Raw genomic sequence first — 19,342 nt, 5'->3', positions numbered from 1 at the left:
TGGCTCACTCCCCGCCCCCTCCCCGCTCTCCTGCCCCTTCCCCCTTTTCCCACTGAAGACCGAGTTGCTGATATAGCAGTCTTCTTGCAAACACCATACTTGTGCTTTAATCACCCTTTTGAGAAGAGGCTATGAGGACGGAGCGCGTAGGAAGCCTAGTGACGGGCTCCCAAATGATGATCAAAAGCTCCGCAGAAACCGCGCAGCCCGGGAGCGGCCAGAAGCCACCCAGCGCTCTCTCCCCGAAGGGCCTAATAAACCGCTAAAACGCTGACCCTGCCTCGTCTCTCCAGCCTATTTGTTGCACGGATGATGGAGAAGTTTGGAAATTTGTGATGGCAGGCGGCAAACCACAACTTAATGGGGACAGCTGCCTTTCGGGACAGAGGCTGTACAGGGTGTCCTGGTGTGTGACGCTGAGTGGCTATACTCTGCCTCAAGCAGAAAACACCAGCAAAGTTTCTTCCAACGCAGGAGTCAGCTGACTTTTTCTGCAAATGGCCGGAAAGTAACTGTTTTGGCCTCACAGGCCATACGGTCCCTGTCGCAGCCACTCGGTATGGCCGTCCCAGCACAAGAACAGCCATAGGCGCTAGATAAACAAATGCACTTGACTGGCTTCCAATAAAACTTTATTTACAAAAACAGGCAGGGGGCCAGCTCTGGCCCGTCCATGGGTTACTGGTTCCTGTTCTAGGGCACCGCCGGCTGCAACAAGTCGGGAAGCAAAATGCTATTCCAGGTCTCGCCCAGCCGGGCTGTGTTGCATTAAGAGTAAACAGCAGAGCTGGCAGATGTTTGTGTTGCAAAATAATATTTTGACTTTTTTTCTAGTTTATCCTGTGACCTTCACCTTTACAGAGTGCGAATAAGTCATCCGGCACCTTGAGCGGGTTGTGGTTGTTGCAACCGAAATAAATAATAGAGACACATTCTTCGTTTTCCTCTTCTTCTTCTTCTTTTAAAGTTTAATTGAGGGAACTTTTTAAATGATAGAAATGATGTTTTCAGATACAGCATCAGTAGCCGTAGCTGCCAAGCAGAATGGCAGTCCCTCCTCCTCATCTGGTCGGGGAGGGTTTTGAGTGGAAGGCTACGACATCGGAGAAAAACCTGCCAGTAGACTTGTGTCTCCTGGACGAAGATGAATTCAGGGATTTCCCTGTGAAGACTGGGCCGGTGAGGGTGAAGGCGAAGATGCCCGAACAAGAGAGACGGCAACTTGAAGTCGACTTCCATCAGGGAGAGCCGAGCGAAGAAGCATGTGCACGTCAGAGACCTCATGGCCACCAGCAAAAGGACCGAAATGATCCCAATTCTTGCTATTTATGAATACTAAAGCTTCCAGGATGGGACAGTCAAACAACATGTTTATTTAGCTGTCCGCTAGAATTTATTTTTGTCTCATAACAAAAATAAAATTTGATCTAGAAAATAATTGCAAAATTAATGCATACTGATTTTAAGAAAAATATATGTATTTCCGTTCTCGGTTTTTGCGTTTCAAACTGAAGTCTAGTTGTTGGACAAAAAAATTATAGGCGATACGGGAGGGTTCGCCGCTCCTTCTCCCCTATCCCAGACTACATACGGGTCCCATGAGGGGAGGAGAAAGAGAAACGGTTAGAGAAAAAGTCTAAGTCTGTTCCCCAAACGTGAGTCAAAGCCAATGATCAGGAAGAGAGGCTGTCACCCCTCCAGCGTGCCCGGTTATCTTTGTTATTGGGAAGCACAGCCAGAGACCGACAGCTGTGGAAGTCTGTGTCAGTCAGCTTAAGCTCAATTGTGCTGCACTAACAAGTAATACCCAGCCCTGGTGAACAAATAGTGGTTCCTCCTTCAGATTTCATGTCCCTCAGGAGGCAGCCGCAGCTCCTCTCCCCTGTTCCGCACTCGAGGGTCCAGACCAGAGGAGCAGCCTCTGAGGACACAGAGAGCAGGGCGAAGCTGCGACACGGCTCTAAGCATCTCTCTGGGGTGGCGCACATCACTCCCACTCAGAGCCACTGGGCAAAGAAAGCTACGTGATCATTCCTGCCGTGGGTGGTAGAAGGATGGAAAGATCTTCCCACAAGAAAGGAGAGAGAATGTTTAGGGAAACAAATAACTATATTATTGTCTTTTTATACCAATTATCATTCCCATTTGGAATGGATTCACGATTTCAAAGTCTCCAGAAAAAAATTGTAAACCACTGATTTTCATCACTAAGTCAGATGAAGTCATCGGAATCACAGAGCAGAACAGTCAGTAACGGGGAAGACGGGGTCAGCATCTTCTTGGCATGTGGGACTCTCAGACTTGCCAAGTGCAGTCCAGGTACCAGCTGTCCTCCAAGCAGAAAGGCCTGCAGCCTCCCAGCCATTCGTCACACTCGGCCTGGCCTCTTGAGTCCATTTCATGGTGACGGACAGAAAATCCTCAGAAGGAGGAAGCCTAGAAGACAGCAGTGTGGCTTTTTTGGTGGGTTTTTTTTTTTCTTCTTATTTTATAAAATTAGTCAGCCACGTGCCTGTGTGTGTCATACCATCAGATGACAATTCACGGGAGAAAAATTGTCACTTTTCATAATTCGGAGGCTAGAATGATTGCACTGTTCCTCCAAAAGATGAATATTGCCAACCATCATAAAAGCATAATGGCGTTTGACAGATGCACTGGAAACGCCACGGACCCACACCAGCTCTCTGTCGCTGCGGGCACTCAGACTGTCGGGGTCTGGGACTCCGGACACATCTTAACGTTTTGCTTCCGATTAGAAACCGCTGAATGAAAGGGGCTGTGTCAGAAAAAGACAGGGACCTATGGAAACGTATAAGGTTCCTACTCTTTCAAAACATACAAAGAAAACCCACACGTGCATGTCAGGGAGGCTTTTCCTGTACACGGGAAGGTCCCGGTTTGGAGCTGGAATCCTGAAGCTGTTGTAGGTGAGCTTCTGGCTCCTCGTGGGTTCAGGTCAAGTACACTTTACACTGTGACCACATACGAAGCCAGAAAAGACCCCACTGGAGGCAGGAGTCTGCTCCTGGGATCTGGGACTGAAAAGGGCCCTACTGGACCCACACGCACACTCGGGAGGACGAAGGTAGTAAGGTAGAAGGGACTTTGAATGAGACCCTGGAGAACTGGGCTCCAGAACCACTGTTACCATCTACTATGCCTATGACCCTGAGACCGTCACTGAGTCTTCATTTCCTCACCTTGGAGGCAGAGGATGTGACAGTGTTTGAAAATTTGCATGGGATGGACAGATCTAAGGGATCAGAATTACCCTCATTGTCCTGCAGGACCTAAAGGTAGTGTGTGGATGGGGACAGGTGGGCACATGGAGCACATCGTGATCATCAGTGCAGTACTAGCAAACGGCCGGGAGCTGAGGGTCATCATCATCGTCATCACCATCATCATCACCACCATCACCATCATCATCACCACCATCATCACCATCACCACCATCACCAACACCGTCGACACCATCGTCATCACCATCATCATAAATACCATTTCCCCCATAAGCAGATAATTTTTACATCCTCATTATCCACAACTATGTACCCAAAAGACTGGGTCCAGCTCACAAACATATTCTATTTGCTCCACACAATGTGGCCACCTTGTGTTTGAAAAAAATACCCGCAACATTTTAAAGCTGGGAGAATTCACATAGAAGTTCTAGCTTCTCTTGAAAATCGGATGATTTCCACTTGGCAACAATTGGCTACCACTGAAAAATCATTGCCTCCTTTAGAACGCATGCCCTTCCTAATTTACCGCAATCCGCACTACTCCCCATTGCCTAAGGACCATCCGTGTAAATAATTTAAATCGACTGAGCTGTTCATGTAGGTATATAGGTTTGCTACCTCTTTGTTTCAAAATTATTTGATTTAGATTTTTTCTAATTTGCCAGGAAGCAATATTTTTGAAAATTGGATTCTAAGATGTCGCCCCAAAATTGGCAAATTAGAATCACCATGGATGGAACCCTTGTGTTTCTGATTTCAAAAGTCTTCCTCAGTGACTCTCAGGCATTATCGGGGTTGAGAGCGATTCCTAACCGTCTTCCAGCTCCTTCTGCCCAGGAGAATCCACGTCAGATTCTCTAGAGACCATTCTCTCGAGTTCACCCTGTTTTCACATTTTCCTTGATTTACCAAAGCTCTGCCCAGTGTCTCTGCACCAGAATTCTAGCTGGAAAATCAGGCCCCCGGCAGCCACAAGCCTTTCATAGGACCCTAGATTAATCTGCATTTCTCTATCCCTCTGAACAGGTCCACAGTTATCATATGCATTTATCCCTCCACATCTGAAATATTGAAACGTCGATAATACCTTATTCAATAAAACACATGGAGTACTTTTGTGGTATGTCGAGGTTTATAAAGCTTGACTTGAATTGATAGATAACTGGCATAAAATGTTAAAGGACATCGAGCTGACTCAGAAGAAAATTGTGATTTTTTTTTTTTTACTGACCTGAAATTCTCTTCCTTCTTTTTCCTAAAGAGGTTGGCCTGTTCCCTTCACATTTTCTTTCATTAAATTACACTGTAGGGAATAAGTAAATGACCGAAATGACAAACATAAGGAATGAGGACAGCGAAGACGTGGAAGCACAGGCTGGTTTAGGACTATTTAATAAGAGGACTTGACTTGCCTGGTCCCTGAAAAATCTAATCTGAGAATCGACGGTGAGAAGCGAGGTCGCAGAGGGGAAAGTGAGGGGTGGGCGGGACAGGATGCGGGGCGCTTGCCCATCTGGACCCTGCCCCACCCCCCCCTTTCCATGCTCTGCCCCACACGGTAGGGGCCACGAGTCTGACAACTACATTTCCAGGCTTCCTTGCCAGCCACTTCCTGTTAGGCTCTGCCAGTGGGGGGAAGTAGAGAGAGGGTATGGGAGGAAGAAGAGAAAAATGGTTGCCTTCCTGCTTGTTTTCTGGCTGCATCTAGAGACAGCACAGTCGTGGCATCCACAGCCCTGATCACGAGAACATCTCTTGAGGTGGGACGTTAAAGGGGACAGATTGTCCAACAAGCATCTTTTGCATATAGTTTTAATAAATAGCTGGAACTATGCTCAAGACACAAATAGACATATTCAAATCAACAATCGGAGAAAGCTCAATTCCCACCACCAACCCGCCCACATGCATTTTATCCTCTGATGCCTGGTTCATCCTGTGTGGGAGACATTTCCTGAAAGATATCACAAAATGAAAAAAATTAGGACTCCTGTGGACTGGAAATAGCAAGTATTCACGGTAGAGTCATTTGGATGGGGGAAAAAATTGGATGTTGAGAACATATAAGACCCTGACTTCTCTGAGCCCCATTCTTTCATGTACTGAAAAGTAAAATAAAACAATACACACGAGCAATGTGTGAATTCGATGTGATAACGTATGCACAAAGCCAGGCACACAGCAGTTCAACCCATGTGTGTTGAATTGTGAATCTCTTTTTTGAAAATTGAATTGCTGTTAGAATTATGGTAGTTACGATGACTGAAGTAGCTGAAAATTCTTTAGGGGTCAATTAATTGAAAACTCAATGGGTAGTTTGGCTTCAGGAGCCATTCGATCCGGGAACCCCAGCAATGTCTCCAGGACCCAGTCTTTCCACATCGGACCACAGCAGTTCAACCCATGTGTGTTGAATTGTGAATCTCTTTTTTTGAAAATTGAATTGCTGTTAGAATTATGGTAGTTACGATGACTGAAGTAGCTGAAAATTCTTTAGGGGTCAATTAATTGAAAACTCAATGGGTAGTTTGGCTTCAGGAGCCATTCGATCCGGGAACCCCAGCAATGTCTCCAGGACCCAGTCTTTCCACATCGGACAGCTCTCCTGTCCCTGTGTGGGCTTCATCCTAAGATTCCACATGGTGGCCAGATGGCAGCCAGCAACTCAAAGTCAAAAGCCATTCGGGTCAAATCTAAAGGGACGTTGTGGGGAGGGGGAGGAGGAATTTAATGTGAATTGTTGTTGTTTTTTTTAACAATACTGAAACAAACAAAACCAAAACCAAAATAATTTCATTCAATGCCTTTGGTTCTAATTGATTACACGCTTATTCCTGAACCAACCACTAGCCTTCGGGGAATGCGACGTTCTGGTTGATCGGATCTGAGTCATGTGACCACCCCTGGAACAGGAGTTGGGGTCAACACCCAGTGCACATGAACTGAGTGAGAGAGAGGAAAGGGTGAGTTCCACAGAAGTCAGGCAAATCTCTCCTGCCTAGAGCCGAGAAAGTGGGTGCCAGAAAACCACATGACAACTACCCACATAACAAGCCGTCCGCAAAGCACTCCGCCCCTCAGAGGGGTAGTCTGGGCAGGTAGTTTGGTCTATTCAGCAAGTCCCTCTGGCGACAGTGTCTCCTGGAGACTTCCCCTCACCTCTCTACCCTTGAAGTTGCCTCTCGTGGGAGCTGTTGTGTACTTATATGACCCAACACCCGTGGCGCCTGGGCACAGCTATGCCAGAAAACCTCCTCCCATAAAACGTTATACTTTGGGGGGAGGAAATCCAGTTCATTTGTCTTGGAGTGACTAAAGTTTTAAGATGTTAGTCATAGAAACAGTTGATATCCGTGTGGAGAAATTAGATATGCAGAGCGTCGAAGCGGACACAGAGCTCACAAAGCAGAGACAAGGAAAAGCCACAAAAAGATGAAACTGCTCTGCAGGATTCCAATATTTAGTTCCATTTTTTTGAGCCCCAGCTGCATCCCTATTGCTCTCGTCACTTCCTTGTTCTAGCTAGATCTAGTTCCCTTAGATAATAACTCTTCCTGTTCGTTGGCTACTCATGTTTTCAGCCAAACGATTATACGCCTCTCCATCATTCCTGACAAATAGAATAGTTGTTACTGGCTCCCGACATCCATGAAAGTTGGTGAATGCAGATCACCACTGATTATCCCGTGGTGGTTTGACTTCTGTCCTGACCTGGATTTAATGACATGGCTAAAACTCCCACCGCTTTAACCTGATCTGTGGGAAAATACATTTGACGCACTACAGAGCAGAGCACGAGACGTGTCCTCCCGTAAAACATTTTTTCCATTTGGAAAACGGAGATATTTTCTTTATATGTTTTTACATTTTATTCAAGTTAAAATTTGCGGGCGATAGAAATCGTACTTGTCATTTTGCGTTTCTAAGTATCTGATAGGTTCTGGTCAAGATGGAGGGCTAGGGGAAGTGGGGTTCGCCTCCTCCCACGACTGAATTAAAATCACAACTAAATCGTAAAACAATCAATGCGAAGAACCACCTGAAGTCTAGCCGATCATAACACACACATCTGAGGATATAAAGAAAAAGCCACATCGAGACTGGCAGTGAAGAAGGCCCTGATACGAGGACCCGCATCATGAGCGTCGTGGTGTCCCCGGCCTCACCCCTTCTTACCCTATAGCTTGTAACTGCACACAAACTGCGTTTCTTTAACATGGTTATTTTCTCCTCTGATTCAGGCTGGTTTTGCCCAGATGATATGGGCATCGTGACTCTCTCGTCCCCTCCACATCCTCTGTGCGCCCGCTTCATTAATCATTAAGCCTTAGGACATGAGACTGACCGAGCCGCGGGTCCATAGTCATGAGGACCATAGGTTTTGGTTGGACTTTCTTTAATCAGACAATACATTGTTCCGAATCTGACTCAAGCTCAGAATGTCTCCTGCCTCGGAAAATTGCCCTGAAACTTGTAACAATGTCCTAATGCTTGCTAATCACAACTTAATGGCCTAGAGTTCTTTACGGACTGCTCCCATCTTTGCTGCCGCCACGTAGCCAGAAGGAAGTCCAGAGGCTCTGTGAAGCTGAACAGACACCCCTAGAATGGGCACGGAGCCTCTAGCATAATGCCCAGATTTTCCCTTAAATGCCCGCAGCCGGACCGAGAGGGCAAGGAAGTTTTCGAAGGTGTTAACCTACTGCCTTCTCAGGTCACCCGGTGCTCTGACAATAGACGCTTATTCTAAATAGCCCAGGTCCTGGGTCGGTCTGTTAGCTGAGCGGCACAGGCAGCAGGAGCCCTGGCCTCGGATGCCCTCCGGTTTCAGTAGGAGGACAGAGACACAAAGCGGGCCGGTCCCACACCTGCGCGTGGTGGCTGAGCCCCAAGAGGGAGGGCACGGCGGCAGAGGCCTCCCTAGAGGAGCGAGAGGCCTCGGCCCCACACAGGGCTCCCCGGCCCAGGGTTCCAGTCCTGGGAAGAGAAGTCCCCACATTTCTGGTGGTGAAAACCAGTGGGAACTCTGGCCATCCAGGTGAGACGGAAGGAACCCGGAAACCCAGACGTCCCCTTAAAGGGGCCGCTCACAGACTCGCTCACTCGCAGACACTCACCTCGGGTGCCAGTGGAGGGACAGAAACTTGGGAGGCGCAAGAGACACACAGGGAAAGACTGAGGTGTGCAGTGCCCGGGCAAGGGCCAGAGGGACAGGGACCGGGGCCCTCCGTTGGGCCCACCTCCCGCAGCATCTGGCCTGTGCTCGGATCCTTTTGTAGCTACCAGGGAGCCCCGAGCAGTCAAAGGCAGTAGCTGACCTTGGCCCACGTGGGAGCCCGTCCCAAGGGGCCACAGAACCAGCACACCCAGAGGCTGGCGTCAGACCACCACACAGCACAACCTGACTGGCTCCACATGCGGTACACCCAAAGGGTGGTCTCGACCGGTACACCAGCCCGCTGGGGTGAATCCCACTCCGAGGGGTCGGACCCCACACAGCAGCTCGTACCCTGTGGATGTGGCCAGTCCCCACAGCCAGTCAGCCCGAGAGTCAATCCCATCCACTGACGTGCTGACGGCGATCAAGGCTCAGCCGCAGCAGGAGACACGCCCAGAGCCCCAGGTGACTGGAGAGATTGTGTCACTGGGCCACACCCAACAAGGAAGCAGGAGCCTTAAATGACATATCAGACCAGATGGATTTAATTGATACTTTCAGAGCATTTCACCCCAAAGCAGCAGAATATACATTCTTCTCAAGTGCACATGGAACATTTTCCAGAATAGACCACATGTTAGGCCACAAAACAAGTATCATTAAATTTAAGAAGACTGAAATCACGTCAAGAATCTTCTATGGCCACAATGCACAGAGGCTGAAGCAGGGGAGCCATCTAACCTGGCCGGGGTCAGAGTGCAGGTCCCTGGGGGGCAGGGGCCATTGTAAGCACGTGTCCTGGCTGGTGACATGGGCATGAGGGAGATGCGTTCAAGCTGAGATCTACAAAATGGAAATGGCATTAGCCAGTGGAGTGGGGGACGTTCCTGTGGGCAGCCGGCCAGCCGCCTCCAAACATGACTGGCTTCGGGAGAGACGCCCAAATTTTTTTTCCGGTCGGTGTTGCGGGAAGTGACGTTGGCAGCTGCTCTTTTGAGATGCTGAGGAAGCACGTTTTATTCCACGCAAACGGTCTGACGACGATGTACCTAAGGTCTTTCTCTTAAAAACACCACCAACAGCCATGCGGGCTGCTCACGTTCTGTTGCTGGCCGAAGCGTGGCCGGCAGCCGAGGAGCCTCTGGGGACAGCCCCAAGCTGACGGCCTCAAGGCCAGGCCGAGGCATGGTTTTCAGAGAAACCTAAGAAGTGAAGACGGCGTTATGCTGGGCGCCGATTCTGGAGATGCCGTGAGACCGACGACACTCTCGGGCTTCAGGGGCCCGAGGTAAGAAGCTATCGGCCACCTAACCCAAACCGGGCTTCACAGGGACCGAGACTCTGTGACACCCGCACCCCAGCTTCCGGTCTCTGAGACGCACTGTCCCCGATAACACCGCGTCAGGGTTATCTGAGCTCTGTGCCCATCCTGCGCAGTCCGCAGACCCTCTGGTCAGCGACCGACCGTCACTGCCATCTCCCCGCAGTCCTGTGACTCAGGTGCCCTCATCGCCAGCGTCTGGCCACGGTGGCCCCACCTGACCCCTGCATCTTAGTGTGCCCCCATGCCTCTCCGAAGTGCTCCAGTTGGAGTGATAACTGCATGTCGTCCTAATAAGAACCCCATGAGAATGCTGCGCCCCGGGCTGCCACAGGAGGCGGTGCCCCGAGCCAACAGTGGGGTTCGGGTGGAGACGTCCCTGCTACAGAAGCGAGCTCACGGCCGGGCAGCTCCTTCCTCGGCCACGCATCGGGGGGCTGGCCCCAGGCCGGAGCCGGCAGAAGAAAACGAGGTCGAGAGAACCAGAGACACTGTGACCCCGCCGGGGGGCATTGCCCCAAGCCACGGGCCCCCTTCCTTTCCAGCCATGCGTGCCACGTACCCCACGACCGATCCGATCGGGTTTCTGCATTTTAACCTGGAAGAACCATGGACAGCAGCACAACGGCGCATAGAGAGACACCCAAGGTGTCCACCTCCCCCCGGACACGGCGGGTGGCTGCTCCGAGCATCCCAGCATACCACCTCCGGGCCAGGGAGCACTTGCCCAGAGCCTGGGCCCCCCTCAGAAAGGCCCAGGTCCCCCTGGTGCCCGGTCACCGCTGCTGGCCCCAGCTCGGGGGCCTGCTGCCTGCGGAGAGGGAGACGGGCCTGCAGATGCCCTTGGCGGAAGCTGCCGCGGGAGCCGCTCCTGTCGGCCACCCGCCCTGCGACACACCGGGTTGGAGATGACTCGGCAGCAGCGTTTGACTTCCAAAGACAGCCCAATCAGACCCCTTTCTTGAGGCAATAATGCTTCATTTTCTCCCTTTTCGTGCAGTGGAGACCGTCTCCTACGCCCGCCTGCACAGCCAAGCGCATCATCAAAATTTAACTTCCTGCATCTGTGTGGGATAAATAGCGCTCTGCAGAGATGGAGCGCATACCAATGTTCAGCCCCGCCCCACCCCAGCTTGATTAGGACACCAGCCAAGAGTGGGTTTTTCTACGGGAAGGAAGGAGAGAGAAAGCAAACGAGCTGCGAGACCCACCGGGCCGCTCTGAGCCACAGGAATGGGTGCAGGGGATGCTCGGCCGAGAGGGCCAGTCGCCGAGGGCGGAGGCAGAGAGGAGGGGACTGTCCCCTGGACATCCTTTAAAGCCCACGGCTCGTTGGCAAACTCCCAGAGCCCCTGGGCATCGCTTCCCCAAATAAAGAACACACTTGACTTTCTTTATTTTCCTTATTCTGTGAGATAATTTCATTTACAGGATTTAAAACACATCAACAAAGCATTCATCTAAGATACGGATGTTTCCAAAAAGCTATTCAAAATCGGTGCTATTTGATTGCTGATGAAATGGCGGCCAAAGTTTCAAACAACACAGAAGCAAGGAAAAGTGTGACGCTCCCCGCTTGCGCCCGGCACTTCCCGCCACCGCCCACACACGCACTCAGGGTCATTGCTTGGTCTCCAAGGACGGTTCCGTTTGGAAAGCCGGCTGTCACTGCGGAGACCGTGTGGGACCCTTGTGGTGGAGGTGTGAGGGGAACCGATCGAAGGAGGGAAATGTGACCGCAGTGGGGAGACACGGGCACAGAAACGGCCCCCGGGACTCTCTCCCCTCTGACAGGAACTCAGCTCTGCCCCGCCTCTGCCAGGAGCCTGCCAGCAGCGCCCCTTCACGGTGACTCCCCGCATCACGTTCTTGCCGGCGAGACAGGCCAGTGTCCAGGGACCGTCCGTTGCTTCTCACCCTCCTCTCACGGGCCTGCTGTGCAGGGGGCACCCAGAGTCAGGAAGCTGCCACCACGCGAAGCCATCGAAGCGGAGGCCTGCCTGTGACGGTAGCCGGTACATCCCCGGGGGGGGCAGGTGCTGCCTCTCCCCCCAGAACACAGTCGCCTGCCACGCACAGGTGTGTCTCCATCGTCAGTAAAGGTGCGGGCACACTTTACTTACCATTACAAACCCTCAGCTTCTGCAGACACTGCCCACATGCAGGTGTTCTTAAAGTGACAGACGCCATCTCAGATCTGTGTGGGCGCTTCCGTTGTCAGCCGGCAAAGTGGCACCTGGCTGGAAGACGAGTGTCCTCCAGCCTCGGAGTTCCTCCTGGGGCTGTGACAACATGCCTGTGTCTGTCAGGGGCCTCCAGAGAAGAGACCAACAGGAGACATATATATGACAGGTATACATGTGTCCACATGTCATATGTAGGACACACAGGGCTCATATGTAATATACGTACATCGTATAATGTAACACAATAACACGTTATGTGGGATACAATACATATGCTGTATACATGGGGGCGGGGATTTTAAGGAACTGGCCCACGTGACCGCCGGGCTGACCAGTTCGTGCCGCAGGGCAAGCCGGTGGGCTGAGGCCGCGGCAGGAGCTCCATGCTGCAGTCCAGAGGCGGGACACCTTCTGCTCCGGGACCTGGGGTTTGCCTCCGAAGACCTTCACCTGACCTGGGGAGGAGCACCGGGCGGTGCAGGGTGATCTGTCCGCCACCAGGTTGTGCGGCAGCCCGTCTACAGAACCCCTCGCGTCTACACCGGCTTTGGACCACACCACCGGGCACCTAGCCGGGCAGAGCTGGCACCCCGGACCGGCCATCGCAATGTCACCCACCGCGTTGCCGGACGTGGACGGATCACGCGGCACAAACCACATGAGAACTAGCAGGCAGAGCGACCCGGCCTTTTCTGCAGCCTGAGTCAAGGGCGAGGAACACGAGACCAGGACACGAATCCCAGCCGGAGCTGGTCGCAACAGAAAGAGCGACCTTGGCGCAGCACCGGGGACCGGATGGCCGTCGGTCTGTGAACAAAGCCATCAGAGCGCTCTGGACTCCGACGAAGGCCCCGGGGTCTGTGCCGCTTCAGAGCCTGGCGTGGGCGGCTCTGGGCTGGGGGAGCCGGCAGGGGCAGAGAATGGGGGCCAGCGGCGGGGGCGGGGTGTGGAAGGACCTGGTCCCTTCCAGGAAGGGAGAGAGGGCGGGGAGAGCGCTGGGTGCGAGGCTGGCACCTGCAGAGCCGTGCCCGCCCGCCCCAGCAGACGGAGGCCGCGCTGCGATGCAATGCTGCCACCCGGTGGCCCACGAGGGTACTGCTGCCCCACGGCCCTGGCTTCGTCAGGCCTGTCCACCCGCCCCGCCGTTCCCACCTTCCCGGGGGCAGCTCTCCGGGTCCTGCAAGGACGGGGCACAACTCAAAGTGCTGACGCTAAACAGCAAGCGAGGCAGAGACCCGGTCGTCACGTCCTGCCCTCACCGAGATGCCAGCTTTCACTGAGCACAGGGTGACACGGTCCGGGCTCTTACGAACCAGTGGGAACAGGTGACCGTGCAGGCATGGTGGGACAGTCTGGTGGCTCCTTGCGAAGTTAAACGCAGTGTTATCACGTGACTGCACGATTCCACTCCAAGACGTAATCCCGAAAAATTGGAACCAGAGGCTCAAACACACACGGGCACGCGCGTGTCCGAGCAGCACTGGTCACGCGGGTCGGTGGTGGAAACGGTGGCTGAAGGGCTGGCCCGCTGCGCTGTGCCCCCCGGGCGAGCGGCACGCGGCTGCGAGGCTGAGGCGCTCACACACACGGCCACCTGGATGAACCCGGACCACTGGACGCTCCGCGCCAGGAGCCAGACACAAAAGGTCACCTGTCGCGTGATTCCATCGACATGAAGTGTCCGAAGATGAATCGCAGAGACAGGAAGCACCCGGGGGTGCCAGGGGCCCAGGGAGGCGGAGTGGGGCGTCGCCGCCTTTGGGGTGTCCCTTTGGGGTGACGATAAGGTTTCAGAAGTGGACAGAGGCGGTGGCCGCACAACACTGTGAATGTGCCACGGGGTAGTTCACCTGAAAAAGGCTAATTCTACGGCATGTAGCTCCGATTCTGCTTTCTTAAAGGAGCTTTGCAGTGTTATTTTACACTTTCCAGAAATACTCCTGACCAGGACGCCCGACCCGCATGAATTCTCACTGTGATATGACACAGAGGCTACAGCACAGGGACACAGGAGAAGCCGGGCAAGAAGTCCGTGAGGCCCCGAGGCCAGCCCTCCCTCCAGGTGGCCAGCTGTGCCCTATCCCCCCCCCCCCGTCCTGTCCTGCCGCGTGAGCCCCGGCGGTTTCTCTGGCCTCCCTGACGGTGGCTTCCTCGTCTGTAAAGCTGGAGCGGGGCAGCAATGTTCCGATGGCGTGAAAGTTGACAGCGGCTGGAGAGCGTGGTGGCCCCGCACTGGGCGGCCGCTCGGTCCTCTGGGGCAGGGCCGCCGGCCCGACAGCCTGGGGCAGAGGGTGGCGGCAGGTCAGCCTTCCCGCCTTCCCACCGCCACCGCCCGGCCTCCGCGAAAGCAGGCGGCGGCTCTCCCACCCTCCGGCGCGGGGACAAGGAGCATTGGCAGCGCGGCTTCCGGCAGTGTCCGCAATGCGCCACCAGGTGGCGGCATTTGCACGAGTTGCGCAAAGGATGGAGCTTGGAGCCACAGCAGAAACCCCAGGGCGCGCCCCACGCCCCGCCCCCTGCAGCTTGCCTGGTCCCCTGGGGTCTACCTGTCCCCACCCTCCGAGGTGTCCTTCAGGAGGGACTCCCTGCTGAGCTCTCTCCTCTCCACCATCTCCCTGCGCCCAACAGGGTGGGGACGGCTGAAGAGGCCTCTGCGAAGGGCCGGACTCCGCCGCAAATACCACCAGTAGGCGCTGCTGAGCGTGAAGATCACATGCGTACACACGCACATCTGTGCGCACAATGCACACCTGCACGCACGCACACACAAACACACAATGCACACCTGCGCGGCACGTCGCGATGCCATTAAACACAATGCACACCTGCATGCACACAAACACAACGCATTAACGCCTGCGTACGTCATAAACCACACAATGCACATCTGCATGCACACAAACACACAGGTTACGTCATGCACACAAACACACCTGATATCGTATACTTGCACGCGCACACACGCGCTAGAACATATTAATGCACACTCTGCACGCATTACACAAACGTATTACAGTGCACAGCTGCACACAAACATTATGCACACCTGCATGCACACACACACATACTGCACACTCTGCACACACACACAGCCTCCTAAATAGTGGCTGGCACGTGGCAAGGTCAAAGAAACATCACTGAATGAGTGACGTTGTCAGGGGTCACAGAGGACACCCCCTCCCCTCCCTGGGGCCTGGAACCTGCCGACCCCTGCCTCTCTGGCCTGGCCGAACCAGGAGTGCATGGTTCACAGATGTGCATGGAAGTGCGGGGCACAGTGGCGGGGCACAGTGGCGGTCCCCTCACGGGGCGATGGTGGTCAGGTCCCACAGTTCCGCTGTTGCGGGGTGGGACACGGGGCAGAGCAGGGCTGAGGGCCGCAGAAGACGGAGGAGCAGAGATGGCTGGGAGACAAAGCAGCTCGGGAAGTGTCCGGTCGTAGCTGATGAGGACGCCGGCCAGCGTTCTGAGGGCCAGCGATGCTGCCAGGGGAACCCGGCAAGCTTTAGCTTCCTGTGCTGCCCCTGCGGTGACCTGAGTTGACATGTCTAAGGCTCGAGTCCCTCGAGGCAGCATCAGAATGGCCTGGACCCGGAATGGGGCAGATGGGGGGACTGGCGAGAAGGGTGGCCCCCCAGCCCCGTGGCTATCAGGGGAGGGGCTTCTGGCTGACACCTGCACCCTGAGGGACCGAGGGGCGAGGGACAGAGCACGAGGAGCAGCCGCTGCTCCAGGAAGACGTGCCCTCTGCTCCTCCGCTCCCTGGATGCAGGCCCAGAAGCTTCCAAGGGCTTCATGAAAAGGCAGGAAGTTCAAGATCCTTTTAATGAGTTTACTCAGCCTTCAGAATATCAAGTATTTGTTTTCCTAAGACTGGAAAGAAAGGAGCACAGCCGCCAGCCGGCCCCCTCCTGGGGGCCCAGCTGGTTTGTCCTCAATTTGCTCCTGCATCAAAGGCCTTTCGCACCTGAGGCCCCCTTCAGCAGCGCAGCCGGGCTGGGGTGATCGCTCAAATCCCCAGGCCAAACACTGCCACCAAACAGCCCTGCTCCTGCCTCGCTTTGAACTGGTCCCGGAGGAGGCTTCGGGCTTAGGCAGGATGGTCTTTGAAGAGGAAGTGGCTCTCTGTCTTCTGTCTGTGGGACACGGAGGGTGGGCCTGGGCGTGACTCTGCCCACCAGCCCTCAAACAGCACAGACCTAGCCTGCTCCTGGGGGCATGGCAGCCCAACCTGCTTTATCCCTTTGAGGTTTCTGTCATGTATAATTTTGTCTTACTTTCAGACCTAACGGGAATTCCTGGGATACTTTTTATTCAGATGCCCCAAATGGCGACATCTGAACTCTTAACATCTCGGTACCTTTGATCCCTCCCTCCCTGTCTTTCTTTACATATAAACGCACATACGCATATACGTAATTTTCCCTGAACCTTTCAAAATTTCATCTCTACTGGAATCATTAAACTGGTCCTCCTCCTAAAAAGTGAAAACAGGCTGAGAAAGTGCCCGTTGCCACGCCCCTCCCCGCTTAGCCACGCCCCTCCCCCTTGGCCCCGCCTCCCTCCCCCTCCGTCTTGCAGGCGATGCTCTCTCGTTCTGTGCCTGGCTTCCTAGAGTCTGCCGACGGGTTTTTGTCCGTCCTGCAACTCATTTCACGTGCTCAACGATTTACCTCAGAGGTCTTGCCAAGCTGGGACGTAAAGCCTGCACGACTCTGTTTCAACTGGTGCCATTTTTTCTCATCAGATTGGCCAAAAAATTAAAGTTTGATATTATCAAGCATGAGGGAAAATGTTGGGGAAACATTCCCATGGGTGGGGTGTACATTAGCAGGGCCGCTCGAGGGCGATTTGGCACAGCTGTTAAAACTCAAAGTGTGCACGACCCATGGCTCTCTGCGTCTAAAGGAGAGAGAGTCTCCACGGCGGGCACCCCGGGCAAGCAACACAGGCTCCCCACAGCCGCCGCACACAGAGCTGGACGCTGAATGGCGCTGCACGGGGCGGGGCGGGACCCCAAGACAGACACTGCCGCCGTGGGTTCTCCGTCCGGCCGCACATGACAATCGCGTGCGGGTGCTTTTACAAACAGCTATACCCAGGACACACACACACAGATTCTGTTTCATGTGGTTTTCAGTGGCATTCAGGCATTAATCACCAGACTATTCTAATATTCAGCCAGGATGGAGAACGCTCCAACCCAGAAACGGCTCAGAAACGACCTCACACGTAGCTTCCCTGTCGGCCCGCAGAGGGCGCGAGTGAGCAAGATTTGAATAAAAAAGTAGGCCGTCACTTGATGGTTTTATTACCCTGCCGCTGCTCAGATACAGGGTGTTGTCTGGTTCAGAGAACTTTGCAGATCTGGTTTCTTGATTTCGTCCAAATCTCCACTGACCACAGACCCAGGCAGAGCCTCTTAATGGGTCTTCCTCCCTATCCCCTTAAGCAGATTGTACGATGCACAAGGCACCTGATGATGGTGATGATGGTGATGGTGATGGTGATATGCCAATGAAATATTTATGAAATGGTAATCAATATTATGACGGCGATGGTAACCTGACTTATTATGATACAATGTTAATGATGATAATAGTAGTAATGAAAAATTACGACGGCAAAATAATTATTATGATAAGGCGACGATAATGGTCATGAGACGCGATGATAAGTATTAAGTGACAATGGTAATGATAAGTATTTGTTTAATGGTAGTGATAGTGATGATAGTGATTTTACCGCAATAAAATACCGACGACGGACAAATAAGCAATGTAATATTAATGGTAATGGTAAGTAATAATGACGGCGACGTTATTCGGCAATATTTTTTTAATGATAGTAATGACGATGAAGTATGACGACGGCGACTATTAATGTATTACGCGACTTATTATTATTTTATTATTATTATTAAGACGATTATTATTATGACAGCGCTGAAATATTTAATATTATTAATGCATGACGATAGTAAGTAAGTGATGGTAATGGCGATGGTGATAGTAGTAGTAGTGGCGGTAATGCATGATGGCGATGGCGGTGATAAAGGTGATGATAGTGATGATGGTAATGGATGATGGTGATGATGATAATATTAGTGATGGTGATAATTGATGGCGATGGTAAGTAGTAATATTTGATAGTGATAGTGATGGTGGCGGGTGATGGCGATGATAGTGAAATGGAGGCGGATGGTGACGGCGACGGTAGTGGTGATGGTGGTGGTAAGTGGTAGTGAAGTGGTGATGGTGATGGTGATGGTGATGGCCATTGACGAAAAGATGGTGATGGTGGTGGTGGTGATGATGGTGATCGTGATGGTGATGACTGCTGAGCACACTGAAATCTATGAGGCGAGCACTCATATCCACCCCACTGAAAATGAGGAAAACAAAGGAGTACCGTGGTCGACTTGACTTTCTTCGGAACGCACAGCTAGTGAGTGCAGAGCCAAGAGCTGAAGCTACCCTGTCTCCTAGATCCATGGTTCCCAAAGTGTGTTTGCAAGGTACCATGGGACCCCCAGCGAACTCATAACAGCACCGTGCAACTGTTTCAAATTTTCAAGGTACCTGTCGAACACCGCACAAACTACTTACATTAAGTCGTTTGGAAAGACTTAATAAGTCAGGTGTTCCTTTTGGCTGGGGTGCCATGAAAGTGTTACTAAGGCAATGAGGCCGAGGCGGGCCAGGAACCCCTGGGCACATCCGCCTGGGACCTCGCCATCACAGCGCTGCTGTCGCCCCTGCCAAGACACCTTCCGTGACTTTCCCACCTCCCTCTGACCTCCAGATGCATTGCTTATTCTTCAGCCTAGCTCCTGAGGACCTGGAGGGCAAGGACCGCCTTGTCACATTGGTGTCCCTTCAAAGCCCTGCATGTGCATTCAAGGTCCTATGGTACCGCTGAGCAGGTTGTAAACTGCACAAAGCATCTGGCTGATTGAAAAATGGGTTTCAGTGTTCATGGAGCACTCAGTCTCATTAAAGACTATCCACGATCAACAGCATCTTTTCCCAGTCCTTACTAGATGTCAGCTGTCACTCACAGCACTTGAGTGACACACGCAGTCACTGTATCCCCAAAACCATCGTGCGAAGCAGGTGCCACTATTATAACCACTTCACAGATGAGGACACAGAGGCGCAGAGAGGGCGAGTCATTTGCCCAAGGCTGCACAGCTTCTGAGTCGTCAGGCTGGAACTTGAACCCCAGCAGTTGAGCTACACAGCCCCCGCTCTGAAACTGGCAGAGAGAAACTCCCCAGCCAGACCAAGGCCTTCATTAGGGAGACAGCGAAGACGGCCTCCTTGGCCTGGTTCTCTCTCGGCTGCCACGGAAGAGGGCTGGAGGGCTGTGGGCATGCTACCTTCATAGCCCTGTGCTTCCCATCTACCCAGTTCCGCTGGGAGCCCTT

The 19,342-nt window shown here is 52.9% G+C and overlaps 1 protein-coding gene across 1 annotated transcript in view; it reads right to left on the bottom strand.

The window, feature by feature from the left end:
• Positions 1-15,459, bottom strand: part of TMEM132D (transmembrane protein 132D) — a 360,724-nt gene extending 345,265 nt beyond the window's left edge. Inside the window, exons 1-8 of the mRNA XM_039879485.1 lie at positions 15,220-15,459; positions 14,055-14,192; positions 13,066-13,090; positions 12,686-12,808; positions 12,246-12,368; positions 10,430-10,614; positions 10,290-10,325; positions 9,506-9,608 (exon numbers count right to left, since the gene is read on the bottom strand). Coding sequence (XP_039735419.1) covers positions 9,506-9,608; positions 10,290-10,325; positions 10,430-10,614; positions 12,246-12,368; positions 12,686-12,808; positions 13,066-13,090; positions 14,055-14,192; positions 15,220-15,459 — 973 coding nt within the window. The remainder of the gene's footprint in view (positions 1-9,505; positions 9,609-10,289; positions 10,326-10,429; positions 10,615-12,245; positions 12,369-12,685; positions 12,809-13,065; positions 13,091-14,054; positions 14,193-15,219) is intronic.
• Between the last annotated feature and the right edge of the window lie 3,883 nt (positions 15,460-19,342).

The sequence above is a fragment of the Pteropus medius genome, unplaced genomic scaffold (genome assembly GCF_902729225.1).
Source record: "Pteropus medius unplaced genomic scaffold, Ma_sr-lr_union100, whole genome shotgun sequence".
Classification (NCBI taxonomy): domain Eukaryota; kingdom Metazoa; phylum Chordata; class Mammalia; order Chiroptera; family Pteropodidae; genus Pteropus; species Pteropus medius.
The sequence above is the reverse complement of the archived record's forward strand: the minus strand, read 5'-3'. Positions and strand labels throughout refer to the sequence as shown.